Source organism: Siniperca chuatsi, linkage group LG12 (genome assembly GCF_020085105.1).
Source record: "Siniperca chuatsi isolate FFG_IHB_CAS linkage group LG12, ASM2008510v1, whole genome shotgun sequence".
Taxonomy (NCBI): domain Eukaryota; kingdom Metazoa; phylum Chordata; class Actinopteri; order Centrarchiformes; family Sinipercidae; genus Siniperca; species Siniperca chuatsi.
The window spans coordinates 12516040-12528700 of record NC_058053.1 but is presented as its reverse complement, the minus strand read 5'-3'; the positions used below and the strand labels follow the sequence as shown (position 1 = coordinate 12528700).

The window sequence follows — 12661 nt, the reverse complement described above, 5'->3', positions numbered from 1 at the left end:
AAGACAATGTTATTTTTAGCTTGATGATATTGTATGTTTGACATAATAAAGACTGAAGAAAGACTTCAGTCCAAAGTTTACAAATATGTCAACAGATGCATGAAGTGGCACTCTGCAATAGCACTAAATTTAAGATAGTGGGTGAATTTAATTAATTGTTCACCTTAAAATTAATTTTCAAAATAATGTCTAAAGCTAAGCTAAAACTCTGAAATGCCCAGTTAGTGCAGTTGCACCTCAGCGTTATTCTAGTCATCATCTTTCTTTAAGTTCACAGAGCATACTCAAAAGGATTTATTGCCAAATGAATCCAGAGTGCAAAGGCTTATTTTAGTTATTTTAGACTGAGAGTTATTTTAAGTAGAGGAAATTAACATTTTCTGTCCTTCATCTATGAATGTGTGTTTTTAACAGTGTTGTGTCTCGTTACAGACCATCCCACTAACATCATCTGGGATTCCCATCAGTGACAGACCCTTTACCAGGACCTCACTGCTGGGCTTTGTGGGACCGGTAAGTTCCACCTCATTGATGTGCAGTCTTTTAACCTTACTTTACTTTGATGTCTGTCTTATAGCATTAAGATAGCCCTGTTTTAAACATGTGTTTTCTCAAAGACCTCCCAGTTGTGATATGTTGTGATTTTGGCAGTACATGCTACTTAAGGACATCTGCATAAACCTAAAATAGTCTTAATTTGTCATAAATCATCAGTCTGTGATAGTCAGTGCCATATCTTTTTGATTTTCTCAATTTTACTTAACCCGCCCCTCAGGCATCTGCTGGGACCTCAGTAAAATGGAATTACATTAAAGGCGAAGAAATTACATTTAAAAACATTCAACTGCAGTGTGTCTTTCCAGAAACAATATCACTCCAGTTACTCTCTCTGTGGACAGTTTTCACAGGGACTATTTCTCCAGTATATACTGTAGTTTCAATGAAAACTGTTGACACAGATGTGTGTTTATTTAGAAACTAAACTACCCTTAGTTGTTAGTTTAACAGTCACGTTTTTACACTTTAAAATCAGTGAAGGAGAGAATCAAATTTTATACAGCCGACCTGAGATGAGATCTGTCACAAGCTAATTCATCCAGTGCCAGACCACAATGAGTGAAGCAGAAATTGGGGGAAGGCTTTGCCAGACTAATCATCAGTCAACAAATGGTGATGGTTTTTATTCCTGAGCTTAAAGCAGAGTTCATCACATCACATCACATCACACCACAGCTTAATTATAGAAGAAGAAGAAGAAGAAGAAGAAGAAGAAGAATTACTTAATTAATCCCTTTTGGGATTTTTTTTTTTTACACTTTTTCACACATAGTCTTGAAATACAGAGGTTTGTGATAATTTGCAAGTCCTCAGTAAACTTTTTGAGGTCTTCAATTTCCAATGTACGGTTAACTCACGTGCTAGTTGTATGGATGCACACTATACTTTGAGTGGGGAAATGTCAAGATCCAGCTAACGGTATGCGCTCTGTGTTTCCCAACAGGACAGCCTTGTGTTTGTTGTGGGGAAGATGGAAGGACTGATGGTGGTCAGTGGGCGGAGACACAATGCTGATGACGTGGTTGCCACAGCACTGGCAGTGGAGCCCATGAAGTTTGTGTACAGGGGGAGGTAAAAGAGGAAGCAGCCTGAAAATAATTCTCTACATATCTGTTATCTCTCATATTGAGAGTCTATCTTATCTGCACTGTTTTCTAACTCTCTACTGACAGTGTAACAGGACACCAGCAACTGAGCAGTTTGATTGGATGAATACAGTCCAGCTGTAACAGTGTTTTTTTTATGTTGTGTGTTCCAGGATAGCAGTGTTTTCTGTGTCCGTGCTGCACGACGAGAGGATCGTTGTTGTGGCAGAGCAGAGGCCAGACGCCTCTGAGGAAGACAGCTTCCAGTGGATGAGCCGTGTCCTTCAGGTTCTCACAGTGCTCTGTCTTTTCCACATCTTATGACTTAGTCACATCTATTGGGAGGACTGTATCTGTGGTTTTGCACGTTTTATTTTAGTAACTGCAAATCAGGTATACTTAGTTAATATTACTCCTTACTTACTGTTCTACAGCATGTCACAAGGTTTTAGATTTTCTACCTTCCAGGAAATCATTGGCTTCAGTACATGTCGGTACCATATGAAAACGAACTTGCAGAACCTTCAAACTTCCTTGAGATAATTTATTACAGTGAATAATCCTCAAGGTTGCTATTGCTATGCAGCTTGAGGATACAAGATCAATCAAGCCTTATTGCATGCTTTGGAAAATTGGCATTAGTGTGAAGTATTCATGGTTTGTAGTTAATGTGGGCGAAAAGTACACAACCACTGTTATGGTCCTGCTGAAAAAAATGTCTTGTTTGATTAAATGATTTGGTTTATTTTCTATCTACATGTGCAAATAAAAGTAATTAATATAAAAACAAGAATAATTGCAAGTGAAATCATCTCCTAGGGTGCTTACTGAAACTAAAACTGGACTGCAAAAACACCAAGCTCACGTTGTTTTTTTATATTGTAAAATCAAAACAACGTCCTCTGAATTACCTGACAGCTTCGCTGATCTCCACTTCTCTGTTTTTTCATGTATTACCTTTCTGTTTCCAGGCCATAGACAGCATCCATCAGGTCGGGGTGTACTGCCTGGCCCTGGTGCCTGCCAATACTCTTCCTAAGGCTCCCCTGGGCGGCATCCATATATCTGAGACCAAACAGCGCTTCCTGGAGGGCGCCTTGCACCCCTGCAACGTCCTCATGTGCCCTCACACATGTGTCACCAACCTGCCCAAGCCGAGACAAAAACAGCCAGGTAGACCACCAGATTTCCCAGCATGGATCAGGTTTAGAGACAAATGTAGCAGGAAGACTCATTTCCCTAATTTCTTCATTTTTTGTATTGCTGTGTTTATTTTTAACTTGATATGAATGTCCTGACTTCACTGACATGTGTGATGACGTTGATGAATGTTGTTGTGCTGGACAGAGGTCGGTCCTGCTTCTATGATAGTGGGTAACCTGGTGGCAGGCAAGAGGATAGCACAGGCCTGCGGGAGAGACGTGGCCCAGCTAGAGGACAATGACCAGGCACGTAAGGTAGATAGTCATCCTCATTTCACCCACTCATCAACTCCATACATACGCTGCAGACACAGGTAAGGATCTGAAATATATACAGCTGATGGGGAAGACATGGTTTACATATGTCTGTACCCCATCACATCTGTCATTCCTTCATTACAAAAACCCACCTTGTGCCACCATGCTCCATTAATTCTACATTGTTTGTGTAGTGATTCATCATTGTCTCAGTTTGTGTCAGACTTTGCTGTGTGTTACTCTCATTTCTCTGTAGTTAAACTTGTGTGTCTCTCTCCACTGTAGTTTCTGTACATACAAGACGTGCTGCAATGGAGAGCTCAGGCCACTCCAGACCATCCTCTGTTCCTTGTTCTCAATGCTAAGGTACTGCCTTTGTGTCATGGTATATAGACTATAATTTTGTGATGGCAATATATATTCTGATATAGTTAATTTCCTGGAAATTCAGTTGAGAAGTTCTTTATAGATAAAACAACTAGATAGTTTTGTCTGTTTTTTGTTAATTCAGTTAATTTAATACCTGATAAATCAAGGTACTTCATTACATTGATGCAAAAATCCTGTAACTCCAATTTTTTAAAAAAAGAAAAAAAAAAGCTGTTTTACTCATTGGCTTGCAACATAGATATCAAAGTGAAAGCTTGATAGAAACCTTGATCAGTTGATGAATCATAAGGATGATGAAGACTTGGCATTGTCCTTGAACTTATATAACTGTTAAAATAGCCGTGCAAATGAATGTAACTTGTCTTCTTATCTTTTTCTCTTCAGGGCACGGTGGCTAGTACAGCTTCCTGTCTGCAGCTGCACAAGCGGGCAGAGCGGGTGGCTGCTGCACTGATGGGACGCCTCAACACTGGAGACCATGTAGCACTCGTCTACCCGCCAGGTAAGAGGTTCTACTGCTACTGTGCTACTTGTCCTTTCAGTTCTGTTCTTTACTTTCACAGCCATATCTTCTCTGTCCCTGTCGTCAGTTTTTAAGTCTGTCTATTCATCATAATCACACACCAGAAGATACAGAGGCTCTCAATAAAGTTCTTAATATTGTTGTAAAGCTTATTTTATTGTTATTCCATTGTTCAGTCATTTCATCAGCTACAAGGTGAATATAAACATTTACGTGCAGGAATCGACCTGATTGCCACCTTCTATGGCTGCCTGTACGCTGGCTGTGTGCCAGTCACTGTCAGACCCCCGCACCCCCAGAACCTGGCGACCACCCTGCCCACCGTCAAGATGATTGTTGAGGTAACAGAGAGTCCTTTTGACCTGCATCAAAATGCTAATTTAATCTCTCTCTGCACAGTTATTACAATCATTAAACCTGGTGAATGTATGGATTAATAAAATATAAAAAGCTGAATTATATACAAAGTCAGCTCTGCTCTGTGAGGGGTGCTTTTCTTTCTAACGGCAAATTGTATGAATAATTAATATAGTAATAGTAATATATATGCAATAATACTGTGGTATCTGTGTTTCAAAGGTCAGTAAGTCGGTGTGTATCCTGACCACTCAAGCAATAATGAAGCTGCTGAAATCCAAAGAGGCTGCTGCAGCTGTGGACATCAAGAGCTGGCCCATGGTGCTGGACACAGGTGAATTATTTACACATACCCGACACACTGAGATCTTCAGTTTATGTTGTTGTGTTGCCACCAAAGAGTAAATTTTTAAATAAAGAAAGGATATGGTCTGTGAATTCCATGCCTGCTTTAAAAACTCTCCTCCTCTCCCTCTGTTTATTCTCCAGATGACCTCCCCAGGAAGAAGAGCCCCCAGATGTACAAGCCCCCGACCCCAGAGATGTTAGCTTACCTGGACTTCAGTGTGTCCACAACAGGCATCTTAGCGGGGGTCAAAGTATGTTGAATGTTGAAGGACACACATGAGTCATCTGGGTTGTTAATATGGTGTAGCTGTCATGTTGGGGATGCTACCAGTCTTTCTTTTGTTCACGCTAGCAAAACGTTTATAAATCTTAATATTTTACAGTCCGCTGTCAGCAGATAGAGATCATGAAAAAAACGATGTGGTTACTGTCATTACAAGCTAACGACATACAAAACAAACTTAAGTCTCCGGCTGGAGGTTATCTAAAGGGTGGTTTGTTTTACTGGGCAATAGTCAGATTTCTCATGAAGAAAGTTCTCTGCAACCCTCCCCACATTGCTGAGGTGTCTGTGAGTGAAATAATGGATCGCTAAAAGCTCAAGGAGTTGTTGTCATTCGTGTCTCTGTGTGTTATTTCATCTCCTCCAGATGTCTCATGCTGCCACCAGTGCCTTGTGTCGCTCCATCAAACTGCAGTGTGAGCTCTACCCATCCCGGCAGATCGCCATCTGTCTGGACCCCTACTGCGGCCTGGGCTTCGCTCTCTGGTGTCTGTGCAGGTAAACCAACCACTCTGAACAAATGACTGAAATCGTCAGTGTTAAAGAGCCTGAGCTAGTGGCTGGAACAAACATTGAGTTATTTTCTGTTGGAGCCTTTCTCCTCTATGTTTTCCCACTCAGTCTCTCTGTTTGCATGTGTGTTTCTGGTTTCAGCGTGTACTCGGGCCACCAGTCGATCCTGGTTCCCCCTCTGGAGCTAGAGAGCAATGCGTCTCTGTGGCTTGCGGCAGTCAGCCAGTACAAAGTGCGCGTCACCTTCTGCTCGTATTCAGTCATGGAGATGTGCACCAAGGGCCTGGGTTCACAGACAGAAGCACTGCGGGTCAGTTTGTCTCATCAGTTGTTGAGTGGTGTTGCTGGGGAAGCAACAAACTGCAGAATTTTGTTCCACAAAATTTAAGGGTTTTCTTCAATTACTCCTTTTCCCTGCGGTGCCGTTTCCACAGAGCCGTGATTATCGAGACAAAGTCAGGGTACTAAGGGGTGAAACACTTCACTCCTCTGTATATGCGTACTGATTACTGTCTGCAGCACTTGAGACAGGGATTTTTTACAAATCATGTCTGTGGTTTAATGAGTAGAATCTATCTAATAAAAAAAATCTATTAATATGAAAATGTCACCATTAAATTTCTCTCAACAGCTCCTAGTTTACATGCAAGTCCCACGGTCGTCTTTGCAAATTGAGAAAGAATGTTACATTACTGTAATTGCAGTGCGTTTTCACTCAATTTGCACTTACAATTTCTACAAGTTTTTAGTTTTTACTGATCCAACTCTTCTTTTTTCCATCTCCAGTTGCGAAATGTGAACCTGTCTTGTGTGCGTACGTGCATGGTCGTAGCAGAGGAGAGGCCCCGCATAGCACTTACTCAGTCCTTCTCAAAGATCTTCAAGGACTTGGGGCTTTCACCACGCGCCGTCAGCACCACCTTCGGCTGCAGGGTGAATGTGGCGATCTGTTTGCAGGTAAGCAGCTGATGAAGGAGGAGGAAGAGGAGGGGAGGGTTTGAGAGGTCCAGAGTCCAGGGAGGTCAGTGTTTTAGTGGCAAATCTGGCTATGAATCTATGCAATGATTCAGATAAACTTCAAAGAAATCCTTGACAAACATAGGATTAGCAGCACTTTAAAAGCGTGAATGTTGGTGATGATGTAATGCTAGTGGCTTATTTTACTGCTTTACACAGCTTTGACAGCTAGTGTACGTAGCAGTTCACTGAAAAGAAATAGTACAAAAAGTGGAGATGATATTGATACCGGTCAGTTACAGGAACAGGAAATAATCACATAGACTGGTTGATGTATGGAGTCAAGAAACCGCCAAAAGGCAGTAAAAGGTTATCAGATGAGTCAAAAGTGAATCCATCACTAACAATATTGTTAGTTAAAATGGAGTGCAAAAAGAAATGAAAAGCTTTTTTTTCATTTAACCTCAAATTAGTTGGTAACAAAGTAAAAAGCTTTTTTCCCCTTTTCCTCTAATCAGTAGATAAAATAAATTAAATCTGTATTTAGTTTACTCTTCTATTTATCTTTTACTAGCTCATTTTATTTTTAGTTTTCTGCACACGTCCTGTAACAGAAGCTAAAGTTAAGTACTTAAATGTATTTTATTAACTGAATGGAGGTAAAGGGAAAAAATAAGAAGCTTTTTAATTTTTTTACCAACTGATTTGAGGTTAAGGTAAAATGTATAAAGCTTTATATTTCATAAATGTAAGGTTTTTGAACGACGGCAAAATTACCATACAGTTGCTTCTCAGTTCTTTTCTCCTGTGGCCCTTCGATGTTCAGTTTAATTGTTTCTCTCCTATACCTGGTGATTTTGTTCGTGTGTGTGTGTGTGTGTGTGTGCGCGCGTGCGTGCGCATGTGTGTCCACGTATATATATCTTTATTTATCTGTCCTGCCCTGTCCCGTCAGCCCAACAGGTTAGGGAAACTGGCTGAGCAGGTAACTGTAGGATTTGAAAAGAGTTGCTGTTTGCTCATTGGGCTGCCGCTGGGTCTGTCTGCGTGTTGATGTTTGTTGTTTATCTTGCATGATTTTTGAATACGCTTAACCTTAATTTACTTATTTTTTCCCTTGGTTTTCTTTTTCTCTGACAAGCTTCGGCTTCACTTTACCGCTATTCATTTTAGCCGAGTCTTACCTGTACTCGATCATTGCTTTATGATAGGTTATATGTGATGTGCTGCTACATTATACCATGAGCTAGCAGCATGAACTCTGCTGTCATTAAGTTAATTTGGGAGTGCCATGTCAAACCATATGATCTTTATTCCACAATGTGATACAAACCTTTACAGAAGAATCGTTTATGTATGTTTTTGGTTTTTTTTTACCAGTGACCAAGGACAGTATCCCAATATTCTGACTTTGATTTACAACAATTTACCACACTTAGTTTTTGTGTTAGTTGTAGTAATTCATTATTTAGTTATTTATATAATGAATATTCTGTTGATAGCCTCACTTTGGAATTACTACACACAGTTTTGACTCTTCAGTTGTATTGGATGGGCCAACATGTTGATCAGGTTCATAAAAGGAAATGTTTGGCAGTAGTGATTGATGCACTTTTAATTAGGCTAATCAGACGGCTGGCTTTGGTTTTTATGGCAAAGACTAATCTCTGCATTAAGTCTCATTGATGTTTTTCAAAAATGCTCTGTTGCTGAAACCTTCGCTTGGCTCGACATGCCAGCTCATTAAACTGAATCAGTCCGCTCTGTGTTTGGCTTTGACCTTCACAGACGGCCATACTCATTGCTAGCTTGTGCTCTAGCTATACACTGGCAAAGGAGTGATGGAAAACATAATGTGTTGTGACCAGTCTTATGGCAATAATGATGAAAAATCCCAAAGCAGGAGGAATCAATATCTGACATCCAGAATCAGTACTTGAGAAATAGCTAAATTAGAATTCAGCTTCATGGCAGAGCTATAGACATTTAATCGAAACAAATGGTGCTCAGTTAGAGGTTTTCTAACTGACTTTTGTGTGCCTTTTTTGTTACAGAAGATAAACATTGAAGGAAATAAACTACAGTCCATTTATATTTTATTGCAGTCTAACAACTGGCACTGGGCTTTTCCCAACCTTCTTACACTTGTATGAAAACAAACTGGCAACATCAGAGCAGGTGAATTTAACTCTGCAGGTACTTACAGTGTCTGTGGCTACATGGTTAAGTTTTGCCAAATTCCTAACTGTCGTAGCCTGGCTGGTTGGCTTCTGGCTGCCCCCTGCTTTGTCAACAGTTTTGTCAAAAGCAGCTTCCACCTCCCCTCCACTCAGGCAACATACAGCATTAATGTCAGGGTTACATTACTCACTCATGTCCCACCCTGCTTGTTTTTCTCCAGGGCACATCTGGACCAGACCCCACTACTGTTTATGTGGACATGAGAGCTCTACGACATGATAGGTATGGGGGCGCCACTGCAGCTTTATGCACTGTGACCACGGACAGCAAGTCAGTGAAATTGCTCATTTTGTCCTTTTATTTGCATCTTCTTCAGGGTTCGCCTGGTAGAGAGAGGGTCACCACACAGCTTGCCACTGATGGAGTCTGGGAAGGTACATCATTATGTAAACATGCACTAAAACACCTACAAACTGTGACTTTATGCTGCAAAAGGGTTGCTCTTTTCTCAAGCTGTCATGGGTATTTGAGATATGGCTATCTGCTGTTGTAGATCCTTCCAGGAGTGAAGGTGATCATTGCCAACACAGAGACTAAAGGACCCCTGGGAGACTCCCACCTAGGAGAGGTGAGTTTTTTAGAGCAGACTTGTTGACATTTTATTAATAGTCAAATTTTCAAAGCAGAACACAAACAACAGCTGCAGCCTTTTTTATTTGTAATTTTATTGCAAATGAAGACCAGTCAATACATGTATTTTCTCTGTATATATATCGCATAATGGCATATACTAGATCTTAGATCGAAGTTACCAATTGTCATTATTGTGTGTGTAATAGGTCTGGGTGAGCAGTCCTCACAATGCTACAGGCTACTACACAGTGTATGGTGAGGAGGCGCTGCATGCGGACCACTTCAACACAAAGCTCAGCTTCGGCGACACCCAGACTGTGTGGGCAAGGACGGGCTACCTGGGCTTCCTGCGGCGCACTGAGCTGACTGATGCCAGTGGAGGTGAGAGTCACCAGTGTTCGCTCTAACTTACAGTCAGTGCATTGCTTTTGGTGTAAGCTGGACCTTCAGATATTTTCTTCCCCCTGCTTTCTCTCTAACATCAGAACTTGATTTCTTTAACTTACCAGATATAAACTGACAAATCTGCGACGGTGTTTGTGTATTTATGTGTCTCAGAGCGCCATGACGCCCTCTATGTGGTGGGCTCTCTTGATGAGACTCTGGAGCTGAGAGGAATGAGGTATCACCCAATTGACATCGAGACCTCTGTTATCCGTTCTCACAAGAGCATAGCTGAATGGTGAGAAATTATAGATCACTACTTTATTACTATTCAGTTTGAATTTTTCATTATGTAGTCAGATGTTTATCCTTTTTATATTCGAAATATAGTTGAGCAACATGAATTCTGACTACTAACTTCTGTCTTCTCCCTTATGCTCACCGCCTTTTCGCCTCCTGCCATCTTTTCCACATCATTTGTCTCCCCTTCCTTTTTTCTTTCCCTCCATGCATCCACCACTTTCTCCTCCTTCCAGTGCGGTGTTCACTTGGACAAACCTCCTCGTGGTGGTTGTGGAGCTGGAGGGATCAGAGCAGGAGGCCCTGGACCTGGTGGCCCTGGTCACCAACGTTGTCCTGGAGGAGCACTACCTCATCGTAGGGGTGGTGGTGGTGGTCGACCCCGGCGTCATCCCCATTAACTCCAGAGGGGAGAAGCAACGCATGCATCTCAGAGACGGATTCCTGGCAGACCAGCTGGACCCCATATACGTGGCTTATAACATGTGAGGGCCCTGCTGCAGGGTTACCCCTCCATGTGGCTGATCACACAACAGGAGACAGCAGAACAGTAAATATGGGGCTCTGTGTCAGTATGGCTTCTGTTGAAGGACAGCGAGCTGCCCTCTTCTTTCAGCCCAGAGAGTGGAAATATGGAAGAAACGAGGATGCAAAACTTCACTTCGCTGTGATTTCTTGCCTCAACAAATGTTTTAAAGGGCATTTTGGTTTTGCTGAAGTGCGTTTTGTATGTATGATAGAGCGTCTGTCTCCTTAAACCCAGGTCACCTGATAGCAGTACAGCAGGCGGTTAAGGTATAATACTACACTGTGCCATTAACATAATTTACTTTGTCAAGCTCCAAAATTATGAATGTTAGTTGTGTTTGCCATACACTTGTGCCATAGAACAGGACTGACGCCAGTACCCTAATCAAACAAGCCCTAACATGTGTCATGTTCCCAGGACTTCCTGTGCCACTGCCGGTCGTACGCTTTTCATAGAAGTCGTCTATCCCACGTACATTGTCCTTGCATCTGTGGCAGCAGCTCTTCAGATTATGGCTGCACGCTAAAGTGAACCCTGATTTTATGTGCTCCAGCTCCGTTCAGATCATGTTATTGCATCAACAAAGAAGCACACAGCAGTGGTGTTGGAGGAGGGGCAGTTAGTGGTATTTGATGCTCATTCCAGCAGTAGTCCTTTAGTTTGTAGTGTCAGTAACAGAATGTTAGAAATAATGTGGTTTGACTCAATCTCTTGTTCTTTTATACATCTAAAATGTGTAATATAGTTATTGATTTATCTGAACAAAATGCAATATGAGTGATGTGAAAGCTGTTGCTTTGAATGACTGCAGACAGTAAGTGCCGATCATTCGAAGTCATGAGATGGCGAGATATATAATCGTTGCTTACTATTAGCAACGTGCCAGATGATATGAATTAAGCCTTAAGTGTTTTTTCAGACGCCTGTTCCTATCCCAGCTCCTGTTTAACTTAATTGTTTGAAGTTTATCAGCTGTTCGATAGGGAGGGAATATGCAGAGGAAGGTTGGTATGGTAAATCCTGCTCTTATTGCACCCAAAGTCTTTCATCTTTTTTGGCTAAGGTGAATATACTTAATCCTAACATCAGCCATTACAAACACACACTTGCTCCATAAATATTTTTAATAATGTTTGTCCCTATTGTCAGTTGTATTGAATGTGTGTTTTATAGCAAAAGACTGGAAGAAATTGTAGTTGGTATGGCTTTGATGCAGAATGTCATAGCCTCATTGCGAGTGCCATAAGGTTGAATGAGAGTTGAAAAATTTTGTTAGCCGCATGTACTGTATGAGGCAAGTGTCTAATATGCTTGTAACACCTTAACCTCCCACCTTATCGCATTGACTTTGTAAAGATTCACTTCACTGTATGTTGCTTCTTTTTTCTATGTGCACATCCCTTCAGAAACAGGCTCCGCGCCTGCTGTAAGTATGTACAGGTTTTGTGTAAATTATTAATAGATGGAGGAGACGACAGGAAGCATAACATAAAGACTGAATCTGGTATATATGTGAAGTTCTCCCTCAGAAACAAAAATTATTTGAAATGTATTCTCATGTGTGGACATTGGGAAGAGACATGAAAAGCCTTGTAAACATTTTTATAGTATGAAAGAACAGCGGGAACTGGCCACTTCCAGGATGAGACGAAGCACACTCCGAGCACAAGGAGAAGACAGTCATGCTCTGCTGACTGCTGAGATGTCACATCCTCCAGAGCAAACTTTTGTTGTTAACATATGGAAAGATACATTTGTCTGATATATGGTTTGTTGTTATTTTCATAACCTGATTTCTTAATGAATAAAAAAGTACTTTTAACTTGAAATGTTTGTCTTCACTTCACTTCAACATCCAGGTGTCCTGTCCAGTAAGAATATTTTAAGTTAGGTCAATATTTTTTGGTTCTTGTAAAAACCATGGACCACCTACACAGGTCTGTTCTGCGACAGAAGAGGCGAGTCCATGAGTCGTGGGCTTGCGGTTTTCTCAGACATGTCTGTAATAACAGCAGGACAGAGGGGACTGGACGCTGTAGAAAGTTATAGTCAGCAGAGATTACAACTAGAAATATGGCCCACACCAAGCTACAATAACTTAAGTACCTGTGCTTGGAGTTTTTTTTCATGGGAGCTGTGGATTTTCTGAGGTCACAAAGT

General features: G+C 41.3%; 1 protein-coding gene across 8 annotated transcripts in view; it reads left to right on the top strand.

Moving 5' to 3' along the window:
* dip2a (disco-interacting protein 2 homolog A) overlaps positions 1 to 12330 on the top strand; it is a 90497-nt gene extending 78167 nt beyond the window's left edge. For 6 of the 8 annotated variants that reach the window (XM_044218148.1, XM_044218150.1, XM_044218143.1 and 3 more), the window contains 19 exons: positions 433 to 513; positions 1502 to 1629; positions 1817 to 1931; positions 2615 to 2816; positions 2991 to 3100; positions 3389 to 3469; positions 3878 to 3995; positions 4236 to 4357; positions 4596 to 4707; positions 4863 to 4972; positions 5372 to 5502; positions 5659 to 5827; positions 6304 to 6474; positions 8876 to 8937; positions 9032 to 9089; positions 9209 to 9283; positions 9495 to 9669; positions 9847 to 9970; positions 10209 to 12330. In XM_044218148.1, coding sequence (XP_044074083.1) covers positions 433 to 513; positions 1502 to 1629; positions 1817 to 1931; positions 2615 to 2816; positions 2991 to 3100; positions 3389 to 3469; positions 3878 to 3995; positions 4236 to 4357; positions 4596 to 4707; positions 4863 to 4972; positions 5372 to 5502; positions 5659 to 5827; positions 6304 to 6474; positions 8876 to 8937; positions 9032 to 9089; positions 9209 to 9283; positions 9495 to 9669; positions 9847 to 9970; positions 10209 to 10461 — 2397 coding nt within the window. In that variant the 3' untranslated portion in view covers positions 10462 to 12330. The remainder of the gene's footprint in view (positions 1 to 432; positions 514 to 1501; positions 1630 to 1816; positions 1932 to 2614; positions 2817 to 2990; positions 3101 to 3388; positions 3470 to 3877; positions 3996 to 4235; positions 4358 to 4595; positions 4708 to 4862; positions 4973 to 5371; positions 5503 to 5658; positions 5828 to 6303; positions 6475 to 8875; positions 8938 to 9031; positions 9090 to 9208; positions 9284 to 9494; positions 9670 to 9846; positions 9971 to 10208) is intronic. The other 2 variants (XM_044218145.1, XM_044218147.1) reach the window with 1 other exon arrangement.
* Positions 12331 to 12661: the final 331 nt, after the last annotated feature.